The sequence below is a fragment of the Suncus etruscus genome, chromosome 15, assembly GCF_024139225.1.
Source record: "Suncus etruscus isolate mSunEtr1 chromosome 15, mSunEtr1.pri.cur, whole genome shotgun sequence".
Classification (NCBI taxonomy): domain Eukaryota; kingdom Metazoa; phylum Chordata; class Mammalia; order Eulipotyphla; family Soricidae; genus Suncus; species Suncus etruscus.
The window spans coordinates 57,415,536-57,428,058 of NC_064862.1; the positions used below are offsets into that span (position 1 = coordinate 57,415,536).

The 12,523-nt window shown below is 47.3% G+C and overlaps 1 protein-coding gene across 2 annotated transcripts in view; it reads left to right on the plus strand.

Moving 5' to 3' along the window:
• The first annotated feature begins 278 nt into the window (after positions 1-278).
• The window catches only part of PRKCB (protein kinase C beta), a 359,342-nt gene continuing 347,097 nt past the window's right edge, over positions 279-12,523 (plus strand). The window contains exons 1-2 of one of the 2 annotated variants that reach the window (XM_049789114.1): positions 279-583; positions 1,443-1,474. In XM_049789114.1, coding sequence (XP_049645071.1) covers positions 411-583; positions 1,443-1,474 — 205 coding nt within the window. In that variant the 5' untranslated portion in view covers positions 279-410. The remainder of the gene's footprint in view (positions 584-1,442; positions 1,475-12,523) is intronic. The other variant, XM_049789113.1, reaches the window with a different exon arrangement.

Sequence of the window (12,523 nt, forward strand, 5' to 3'; positions counted from 1 at the left end):
ATCCTCCCGCGCCGCGCCGCGCCCCGCCGCCGCAGCGCTGCAGCGGCCAAACGGGCTCGAGCAGCCGAGCCGAGCCGAGCCGCGGCGGGGCGCCCCGGTGCCAAGCAGCTGGCGGGCGGCGGGGCCTGCATGCAAATGAGGGAGGCGGGGTCTGCAGCCGGACCCGCCCCCGCCCCCGCAGCTGGGGCCAGCGGTGCGGGCGCAGCTGGACGTGCGCGGCAGCTGGGCGAGTGACAGCTCCGCTCCGCGCGCCGCGGCCGCCAGAGCCCGCGCAGGGGGGAAGCGCCCGGCCGCCCCGGGCGGCGGCACCGCGGCCGCTCGTTCTCCCGCGCCTCCGGGCCCGCCGCCCGCGTCCCGCGCGGCTCCGGGGCCGCCAACCTCCCCGGGCGCCCGGCTCCCCCGCGCGCAAGATGGCTGACCCGGCTGCGGGGCCGCCGCCGGGCGAGGGCGAGGAGAGCACCGTGCGCTTCGCCCGCAAAGGCGCCCTCCGCCAGAAGAACGTGCACGAGGTGAAGAACCACAAATTCACCGCCCGCTTCTTCAAGCAGCCCACCTTCTGCAGCCACTGCACCGACTTCATCTGGTGAGCGCGCCCCAGCACGCCCCGCACCTGCACCTGCCCGCCCGGACGCCCCTCGGGGCTCCTCCCCGCGCCCGACCCTGCTCTGCTCTGCTCACTCGCGGCTGGACGCTCCTGCCACTTCCCGCAGTCCCCCCACCCCACCCCAGGACGGGCGGCCGCGGGGCGCCCCCCGATCGCCTCTGGGCTCTCCGGCTGCCCCCTCCGAGGGCCCGGGCGCAGGGTCCTACCCTCCCCGCCGAGGCCCCGCGGGCTCCCCACCTCCCTTCCGGGCTCCTGGCGCCTTCACCCCTTCTCGCTTTTCCGGGCGCAGCGCCCCGATGATGTCTGGCTCCTCGAGACCCCCTTCCTCCCGTGCTCCGTGTCCATGACCGGGGGTCCGGGAACTACGTCCGGGGTTCTGCTGATAGCCTCCCCTTTCCTCTGCCGTCCTGTCCTCTCCCTCATCTCCTGCGGGCACCGTCGCCCCCCACCCCCAAGCGGTCCCCTCCAAGTGCGGAGGAGCGTCCGCGCCTTCTCCCCGGATCCCCAGGGACTGTGTGCATCCTTCTGACGGGAGGCGTCTGGCCTCTGCCTCCTACGAAGGGTCCGCGGGTAGCTTTGGGGAGGCCTCTCCTCCGTGCCCCCATCTCTGCCCCGCATTACCCTTCCTATTGGTCTCTTCCCTACCTCCTTCTCTACTCTTCGGCTTTCGAAAGGGGGATGCGTGGGGGAAGAAGGGGACCCTATGGCCTTGGACACTTGCCCCTCTCTGGGAGATTTGGGAAGGGGACCTGGTGAGAAGGGGATTTGGGAAGATTTGGGAAGGGGACCGGGTACTCCTGGGGGTGCCTGATCCCTCCTGTCTCCTGTGTCTTTGCAGGGGCTTCGGGAAGCAAGGATTCCAGTGCCAAGGTAGGCTGCAGCCACCCGGCGGGCTTTCGGGAGCAGAGTGGGGAAGACTTTGTAGAAGTGGCTGAGCATGGCAGCCAGGCAAGCAAGAGAGAGAAAGCAGGTCCTCGAGCCTCACACCCTCTCTCTGCCCACACCAGCTCAGGAGCTAGCTGCTCATCATGGGCCCTGCACAGTGTATATTTCTGTAGGGGCTTCCTTCCAGTGGGCTTGAACCCTCAATCCATTACACTTGATCCTGGGGGTCCCCTTCCTCCTTAATTCCTGTGCCCTGGCAGAGCTCACACACGCTCCCTCCTCTTCCTTGGCGTGGCTTTGCCTCTGCAGATGGTGTGTCTGCTTAGGGTCTCCCCACACCCAGAACGAGGTGGTACAAGATGGGATGGATGCCTCTTGGGTCCTGCTTTCCATCACCCTTCTGGCTCTGGCCAGGAAGCTCTGACTTACAGAGATGAGACTTACATTGATACAGGGATGAATTTGCTGTATCCATGTCCGTGGTTTGACACACTTTGCTTTCACCCAGGGATGACTTAACCAGCTATGTACCCTGCTGGGAACTTGTCATCTCAGGGAAGGTGGCCAGGACTGTCTCTGACTGAGAATTGGTTCTCCAAGGTCACAATTCCCCTGTAGTTTGTTTTAGCTTTTACGGTGTCTGAAACATTCAAAAAAATTTTTTTTTGGTGTTAATATTTCCATCTGGGCAATTTCACATACACAACTGGATGTTCAGTTTCAATGTAGTGGCGATCTGGCTCCACTGTCCACTGTCTTGCTGTAACAGTCATTTACCACAGTGACCCTCTGCTTTCATGGACAGGGCAGTTCATTTGGTCAGGCTGGAGCTATCCATTTCTGGCCCCATTGCTGGCCTTTGAGTTTGCATCCTTGGATCTAGAAATTTCAAACTCCTCCCTCAGTTTGAAGCTAGATGGTTGCGAAAGTTTAGTTGGAAAAGTCCCTTTTCTGGGTGAAGTTTTAGGGGCAAATGGCTCACTCTAGTAGGCTGGATTGAGATGTAGAGAAGAAAGCATTTGGGCAGGAAAGATTCTGAAAGTGATCCTGGATATTGGAGGTCTCTCCTGAATGTGAGGCCCCCTGGTTGGATCCCCGAATCAGGAAGGAGGAACCTGAGATATGACTTAGCTGTGTCCTCTGTTCTCTGTCTTGCTGGGAAAAGTGCAAGTGATTCCAGCGGGTGTGGGTGGCCCTGTCAGCTATGCGTCACACCTGCAGCAGGGACTCCTGTTTCCTGAGTTGGCACATGAGACTTAAGGGTATGGGGCTCAGAAGGGACCTTCTGTGATCCACCTGCCTTCCCTCCAGAATTTTGTGTGTGGGGCACACCAGCAACGCTCAGGGATTACTCCTGACTCTGCACACAGATATCACTCCTGGCAGACTCTGGGGACCATATGGGATACTGGGAGCTGGATCCAGGACTGAATCGGGTTGGCTGCTTGCAAAGCAAATGCTCTGCTACTGTGCTATCGCTCTGGCCCCCAAAATTTGTTTTTTATTTGGGCCACATCTGGTGATGCTCAGGGGTTACTCCTGACTCTATGCTCAGGAATCATTCCTAGAAGTGCTCTGGGAACTATCTGTGATGCCGAGGATTGAACCTGGATTGACTGCATGCAAGAGAGATGTCCTATGTACTGTCCTATCACTCTGGGCCCTCTCGTTCCAAAATCTGGAGCTTTAGTTTCACACCCTGCTCTGGGGAACTCTCCAGATTGCTTTAGTAGCAATATTCTAGATCCTGAGATAAACACAGGCTTGTTTTTTAGGACTTGGAACTTTTCTAGCGAACCCCCTTGGCCTGTTGGCTCTAGAAGCCCTAGATTTTGCAGATTCCCTCACCCTTCCATGGACTGGTCTCTGGCTATGACTTGTGGGAGGGCGGGCATGGCTTTTGAACTTCTTTCCTGCTACTTTCCTGTCCCACCTGCTTCATTTTTGGCTCATGTTTGGGACGGTCCCCTTGCCTAGGGCAGGTGATCACGCCTCTGCAAGAAGAGATTCTCTTACTGCGGACTTAGAAAACGAAAGTGATTTTCTTGTGTAGTGAATGTAAAGCAGAACTAAGAATTGTCGTGAAACATGGCCTCTTTCGGGGGGGCCTGGAGTTCCTATTTTTGAAACGCCACCTCTTTTTCTCCGAGAGGCCACAAGGGTGGTGGGCAGATGCACGGTTATCAGGCAGACCCATATTGCTGCCTTGGAGCCCGCCCAGCTTCTGCCATGTAGCCCCTTTGTTACCTCATGGTGTCTAGTCCCAAGTTTCTGCAGTGATCACATGTGTCCATAAACAGTTTCCTTCCTTCCAAGTTGCTACAATATCTATAACAAGGTTGGAAAGAAATGAACAAAGTCTCTCATCAGTCAGTTGTGTTTCTTGGATTTACCCCAGCTTATTAAGGGGCTTTGCTTTGGGATCAGATACCAGGTGAGACTCCCAATCTAGCTGTGACATCTTACCTGATCACTCTCTGTCCCTACTTTGGCAGTTTTGTCTCTTTGGGCTGGTGTGGGGAGGAGCAAGTGAAGGCCAGGGCAGTCCCTGAAATGGAAGTTCAGAGGAGGGAGGCTACCCCAAAAAGAGGGGGGAAGATTATCTGGCCACAGATATGCTCAGAATGGTCGGGGCTGGGCTTTGCCAGCATAACTGTGTTCCTTGGTGGAGTATTTTGAGGGACCAGCTGTTTCCTCTGAAAGGAAACCTAACTGCAGTGGTATCAGCACTTCACAGAAAAGATATCAGGCCTGATGCTCTTCTCTAAGTCAGAAGACCAGGCCCCTTGGTCCTGTTTTGCTGCCTAGATGGGTCAAGCATTACATCCTATGTCAGCCTGAGGGAGGAGGCAAGGCCACGTGTTTGTGGACACTTTCTGGGACTCTACCACTTCTGCCTGTATATTATTAGCTAGGACAGGAGGACACCCACGGTGGGTCTCATGTCTGTGTGCCAATGCAGCATTCAGGTAGCTTTGTGCCTGGCTAAAGGTGGGCCTGAGGGGTTATTTTGATCCAAAAATAAAAAATAAAAGGGAGAAGATAGAGTCTGTGCCATTCTTGGGCTAGAGACATCAAATGATGTTTTTTTTCCTTTCTGATGTTTTTTGGGTCACACCCTGTGGTGCTCAAAGGTTACTCTTGGTTTTTCACTCAAGACTCACTCCTGATGATTGGGGAACCCTATGGGGTGCTGGGGATAGAACCAGGGGTAACTGCTTACAAGGTAAGCACCCTACCCACTGTGCTATCTCTTTGGCCTCTGAAATGACCTTCTTAGGAAGGATCCCCAGAGCCTACATGTACTGCCTTATCAGAATGGAAGTTGGGTGTAAAATAAATCACGGAGTTGTGAGATCACTCCACCCACTATATCTCTAATCCAGGCAGATGGGTCTGAAGCAGGTAGGGTAGCTGAGAAGGACTAATAAACCAAGCCAGTCAGGAAAGAATCATGGAATCCATGGCTTTTAGCCTCATGGTCTCTCTCTGACCCAAAAGACAGAACTGACCTTTCTTTATTAAACCAATACCCATTCACCAAGAGGGGGAAGGTCGAGTAATCTAGATGGCCTTTTAATTATCAAAAAGTAGAGGTTTACAGAAAAGAAGAAGATGGGGAACACCTTTATTTTGGGTTAATAGCGGGGTGTCATCTCACAATTGGGGATGGGTTGAGGGAATAAAGAGATGCAGAATCCATAAACCCTGAGAAATGAGGGCTTTCCACGTGCTCAGGGGAACTTAAGAATAGATTTTGTTTCTCTTCTGCTAAAGAGCCAAACTGGAGCCTGACAGCAGGCTCATGCCTCCCTTTCTGTTTTCCTCTGTCTATTTTCTAGGACACCATTCTCCACGAGGTTGCTTGAGAGTGTCTCTGAGGTCAGGGCAGTGGGTCAGAGGATCGCCATTATGAAACTGACAACACTCTGGATGAGAATTGGAAAATAACAAAGAGAAATTGGAAATGAGATCAGCAAGTCTGGCTTTTCTCGGAAGCATTTAGAGGAGCTAGGACTTACATTTGTGCTTGAAGACAAGTCTTTTGGGGGACTGAATTCTTATCCCAACTAACTTTCTACTTGGGTATAGAAATTTTTTTTAGTTTGTTGTTGTTTTGGAGGCCACATTTAGGTGATGGTCAGGGCTTACTCCTGACTCTGCTTAGGGATCTCCCCTGGTGGGGTTGGGGGAACCATATATAGATCCTGGGGAACAAGCCAGATCAGCTACATGCTAGGCAAGTGCCTTACCTTTTGCACTATTTCTCCGGCCCCCATATTTATTTATTTGCTCACAAAAGTCACTTACATGGAAACTGGGGGGCAGTAAAATACAGAGATTCAGAATTCATAGCTGTTGAGTTACAATAGCCTGGGGTGGGACTTAGAAGTGGGATCTTTGTCATCTGTACTGCCTCTTTCTCTCTGTGTGACCTTGGGTAAGTCATTCACCATGTTTTTTTATCTGTAACTTGGGACTAGTTATACGTATCTCCTAGGGTTCTGATGTGGGGGTGTAAGAGAAATGCTCCCAGAAGGTGTCAGTGACTCTGAGTGAGACAATTATCTTTACTTAATTAACTGTAGGAAATTGTGTCACAGGGAACCCGATGAGTTCTGGCACTCATCAAATGACTTGCCTCTTGTGTGTTAAGCTGAGGTTCTTCTCAGGTGTTGCTTCAGAGACGTTGGGAGAATCCAACCATCAGGCAGAGAATCAGGCTTATTTGGATGCTCTTCTCTCCCCGTTACCTCCTGGGAAGACCCCAAATTGCCACAGACCCTCGAGAAAAACGATAAGGACATGGATATTCTGAGTATGAGGAGGTCGGATTGATGATTAATTGATGATTAGGATGACTAAACCAGCTCTTCCCTTTCCTGTGCACAGTAGAAAACATGTTTTTAACCTTCTAATTGAAACAAAACTCTTCAAAATCTCCCCAATAGTGCATTAGTCCAACCATTGCAGTTTTCATCAAATCAGTGCTATATAGCTTATGAATTAATTTTAGTCTGTAGTTCACACATACAGATGAGAAATCTGCATTTCTCTTCTAATGCTAAATCAAAGGTTAATTTTATTTTTGACATAGTTTTCTGATGAAATTATAATGTGTATTTCTGCACTTTGGGCTGAGTTTTCTCAGTGCACATTTCTCAGTAAGTCACAAGAATGGTCTTCCTTCCTCCCACCCTCCCTCCCTCCCTCCCTCCCTCCCTCCCTCCCTCCCTCCCTTCCTTCCTTCCTTCCTTCCTTCCTTCCTTCCTTCCTTCCTTCCTTCCTTCCTTCCTTCCTTCCTTCCTTCCTTCCTTCCTTCCTTCCTTCCTTCCCTCCGTTATTTCCTTCCTCCCTCCCTCCCTTCTTTTCTTTCCTCCTCTCCTCTCTTCTCCCTTCTCCTACCTTCCCTCTCTTTCCTTCCCTCCTCCTCCCTTCCTTTCCTTTTTCTTTCCTTCCCCTCTCTGCCCTTCTCTTCTTTTCCTTTCCTTCCCTCCCCTTCTCTCTTTTCACTCATTCTCTTTCCTTCTTTTCTCTTCTCTTTTCTCCCCTTCCCTCCCCTCCCCTCCTCTTTCCTTCCTTTCCCTCTTCTGTCATCCTGAGGCCTGCAAGTGAATCTCCACTGACTCTTTGACTTATTCTAAGTACATTGGGCATTTCTGTATGGGAAAAATGCAGAACCTTTGTGATTTTGTATTTGATAGTTTGCTTCAAAAATCTTTTTTCCAGCCAGGATTTCAGGCACACAGTTCCCATTGAAGCAAGAATATTTATGTGAGTTCACGTTGGGCTTCTTTTCTTTTTTTAAACAAGGGTTATTTTGTTGAGGTGGCAATAGCAAATCACTTTGAACTGGAGAGCCTTCAGGAAAAGATGGAAGCTTTGTTACTGGGCAACAGAATGCCTTTTTAAATAAATATGGAAAATATGACCTTTGAAAATCTAGTTGATAAATATACAGGTTTTTAGGAACTAATTGCAAAAATGTATTATTTCCAAATACTAGCAATACCTCAGATACTGTCCTCAAATAGTATGGTAATGGTGTGCATTGGTCAATGAGTAAAAAGATACAAGAGAAGATAATTGACCAAAAGATAAACAATCTATACATGTTTTCCCCTTTTTTCTTTCCCTATCTTTCTGCTTTGGTTTCTCCACAAATCAGCACATACGTATATGTTATGCTATATCAAGACATACACACATGTTCACATAAATGTAAATGGCTTATGTCATCATTTTGAGAATATGCTCTTGTGATTTTAATATTCAGGGAGGTAAATTATGAAATACAATATGAAATTCATACTCTGATACTTAGGCTTTGTGGGGATCAGCTGAAAAATTACTCCAGTGGTTTTTTTTGTTTTTGTTTTTGTTTTTTTGGTTTTTAGGCCACATCCAGCAGTGCTCAGGGGTTGCTCCTGGTTCTTTGCTAAAGAAATTACTCCTGAAAGGCTTAGGGGACCATATGGGATGCTGGAGATTGAACTGGGGTCAGCTGCGTGCAAGGCAAATGCCTTACCCACTGTACTATCACTCCAGCCCCAAATTCCTCCAATGTTTGGTCTTTTGGTGCTGGCAGGTTGCTCAAGTCGGAGAGCTCCAGTGGCAAGTACAAGGCCCCAAGTTGGATTCTTGGTTACTACCAGGCCCCCAAGCATGGCTCCAGTAATTGCTGGGTGTTGCACTTACTTTTCTAATAATAAAAGAAAGGGCTTGTTCCTTATTGTTTGGACATTGATCTAATAAGATGGATTTTTGACTTTAATAAGACAATATTTTCATTGATATTCTATAGGTCATTGACCTATTTTAAGAAATTATCATTTTATTGAAGCCCTGGATTTCCAGTAGTATTAATTATACTTTTAATTATATTTTTGTGCACACATCATTCCAACATTACACTCAGCACCCTTCCTTCTCCAGTGTCCCAGGGTTTCTCACAGCCACTCCCTCTGACTATTGACTTTTAAAATTTTTTTTTTTTTTTTTTTTTTGGTTTTTGGGCCACACCCGGTGATGCTCAGGGGTTACTCCTGGCTGTCTGCTCAGAAATAGCTCCTGGCAGGCACGGGGGACCATATGGGACACCGGGATTCGAACCAACCACCTTAGGTCCTGGGTCAGCTGCTTGCAAGGCTATCTCTCCGGGCCCTGACTTTTAAAATTTTTTTAAAAAGCAATTACTTTATTTAAATACTGTATTTACATATTAAATATTGTAGTTTTAAGGTCATTCATAATACGGTTGGTTATTTTTTTGGGGGGGTTTGGTTTTTGGGTCACACCCAGCGGCGGCGCTCAGGGGTTACTCCTGGGTCTGTGCTCAGAGATAGCTCCTGGAAGGCACGGAGGGTGGGGGTTGGGAACCGTATGGGTTGCCGGCATTCGAACCACTATCTGTCCTGTATCAGGCTGCATACAAGGCAAATGTTTTACCACTGTGCTATCTCTCCAGCTCTACAGTTGTTTTTTTTTTACAGATACATAGTTATTCATGATTGAGTTTCAGTCATATCCCGCTATCAATGTTCCCTGTTTCCCACCCATCCTTTCCCTCCCACTTATGGGCCAGTTTTTTTCTCTATCTCTCTCACTCTCACTTCCTCCCTTTCGACACTGTGGTTTGTAGTATTGTTGCTGAGGGGGTATCATGATACCTATTACTTTCCCTCCTTTCAGCATCCAATTCTTGTCCAGAGTGATCATTTTAAACTCTCATGGTCATAGTTGTCCCTTCCTGGCCCTAATTGTATTCCCTTGCTTTTTGTCGGAAGCTTCCTACCATGGACTGGAATTCACCTTTCTAAAAATAAATTATATAAAACCCACAATGTTTCTCTTTGGAGGTGTGGTGGTTGCTTGAAAATCTGGTAGGAAACTTGTCTTTTCATCACAGGCATTTATGTTTTACCATCCATCCATCGATGCATCTGGCCATTCTCCCATTTATCATCCATTTCCTCATCTATTTATTCAGCATCCCAGAAAGTGTTCACCTGTTAAGTTTTGTGTATTAGAAATGATTTTCCAGGGGCTGGAGCGATAAAACAGCGGTAGAGCGTTTGCCTTGCATGCAGCTGACCCAGGATAGACCTGGGTTCTATCCCCGGCATCCCATATGTTCCCCCGAGCCAGGAGCGATTTCTGAGTACATAACCAGGAGCATCACTGGGGGTGGCTCCAAAAAACAACAACAACAACAACAACAACAACAAATGATTTTCCATGGTGGGAAGATATTGATGAGGAAGGATGAGAAGTCTTATATTCTTGGAGCTGACAGGGTCAAGGGGGAAGATGAGACATTTTATAAATCAATGCAGCAATATTTAATTTCACTTTTGTTGAATGTATTGAAGGAAATGTCAGGGGTACTCTGACATGTATAACACAAAATAAAGCTATGTCATAATGGGTTGAGAATGGAGTCAGAGAATTATTTGGTCTGGGATTTCAAAACAAAATAAATGCAAAGAACTCCCCATTTGCAAAGATAATTGGAGAAAGTCTGAGTTAAGGAGTCAGCTGAAAATCATGTGCTGTGGAGCTGCTCTGTATCTTGGGGAGAGACATAGGGAGTCTTATCGCTGACAATCTGTTGCTGAGCCCTGAGTTTTGATTGGTGCCCGGGTTGCAAGGAAGATAATTTAGTTGGCTTAGATTTGTGAGAGGGCGGGGGTAAGATAGTTTTTCTCTATATGGAGTGTTTCCCCTTTGATTAGCTAATAACTCAGATAATGGGTTGACTTCCTTCATGCTCTGGGGTTACAGATTGAGGTGACTGTTCTAAAGCAGAAAAGTGAGATTGTTTCAGAGGTGGAGAAGCAGGTCTCCACAAAGAGATTGAGGAAAAATTATATATATTATATCTACATTTTATCTGTTCATTCATATCTATCTGTCCATCAGCCAGTTTCTATGTTTCTCCTCACCCACTCCCCACCCCTCTCTCTGGAGAAGCTTTTCAGTAAGAAGCACTTGTGAGCTGAAAACCAGTTTCTAGGGTACAGGATTACTCTCATTGCCTCCCAAGTACCTTCCTGCTGGGGATTCGTGTTGAGGACTCTTTAACTACTTACACCTTTGCCTGAGGCAGTGTTTTCTCTCATTTGGAAAATAATTTTTAAGTAGCTTCACAATCACGACTAGCATTGGATCACCTATAGAGATATATTCTTTACCTTTAGTTTTAATTTCATTTAAACACTAGTTTTATACAGTTGTTTTGGTCATTCAATGTTTCAGTACCAATCCCACCACCAGAGTGACCCTCCTTTTACTGTTGTCTCCAGTTTCCTACCCACCCCCTGAGCCTTACCCATTAGCAGGCGCAAAATAATTTATTTTATATTGCTTATTACAAGGAAATGGCTATTGGAATTATTGAAAAGTACTTCAGGAAAAAAATTTGTGAAAATCTCACCATGGTGTCATTAACGTTATTATCTGTTTATTACTGCTTGGGTCTTCTGTGCTATAGTTTTTGTTTATTGAGCTTAGTTGAATTCTATGCTACTTTCCTATCTGAGTTGTTGTGTTCCTACTGGACCATCAGTATCATATAATTTGAAGGTCTCCAGAATTTGTAGAACTGGGACTATTCTCGGCCTGCTCCCTTCCCAAGAGTGCCCCAGAGTTTTTAGCCTGAAAACTGGAAGTATCAATGCTTTCATGTTTCTGTAGAGTTTGGTTGTGAAACAGTGAAGTTAGGCCGATTGCATGGTGGTAGCTATGAAATATAGGTGTGCCTGCCAGGGTCTTCAGCAGAGGGGGAACCTGACCTGTCTTCTTCCTGAGGGCTCTTAGAGTTTTCAGCCCAAAGACTGGAATTCTCATGAGTTTTGGTGCTTGGTTTGCATCCCTTCTGAGATTAATCAGAAGACTGTGAAGCTGGGCTGTTTATGTGACTTGGTTGTGGGATTGAAAGATTCTTTTCAATTCTTTTTTCATCTTTCTGGTTCCATGAGGGGAAATCTCAGTTGGATGTCAACATGTCTTTTAACACCTCTTTGACACAAATCTGGCTCCTTTGTAAATGTTCATCAGTAGTTTTTTTTAAAATAATTATTATAAAAAACTGCAATGAATTGAAAAAAACCTGAAGATATGTTAGTCTAGGTAAATGCCAGTAGGTGAGTTCTGATTTGGGCCTGGAAGATTTCTGGTCACTTATCCCTTGTGATAGGAAGGAGAATCTATTGTCATTCCTGCAAGAATGGGTTTGAAGGAAACTCCATGTGACAGAGTTTAAAATGCTTAGCTGTAGCCATCTATAGCAGAGTTGGGAGAGATGGGAGAGATGCTTCCCTTTTGTCAGGACTGTTTAGTTTTCATACCTTACCATTACAGTTGATGCCCTTAGCAATTTTTATTTGCCTTCTGTTCTGCTCCTCTCTCCCTTCCCTCAACACACTTGCAGAAGTTCCCCTGCTGAATTAGAAGGTCACTCTAGTCCAGACTAGGAAGGATTTCAGTACCTTCCTTATGGTAGTCATCCAGTAGAGGGAAACTATTTTAGCTCAACAACAGGCGAGATCATATGGGGGTACTGGGAGGCATTGAAAACTTCTTGATTTCACCTTGCTGATACTCAGTGACCAGATTTTAGATTTCCTGATAGTATAAATTGGATTTCAGAGTGCAGATTCAAATATGAAACAAACCTAAATATAAGTCAAGACTGTCTTTTCATGGCTCTATGACCTTGGGCTGCTGAAAATGATCCTATTTCTATCTACACCCACCTATTCATCTTATCACCCACTCAACTGTCAATCTGTTTTTCAATTGACATCCATCCATTCACCTATCCATCTACCACCCACTCATCCAATCATTCACCCACTCACCAATCAGTTATTCTCCATAGTAACCCACCCACCCATCTACTCATTCATTCACCCACACACCCATCCTCCCACCCACCCACCCACCTATCTACCCATCCACCCACCCACCCACCCACCCACCCACCCATCCATCCATCCATCCATCCATCCATCCATCCATCCATCCATCCAT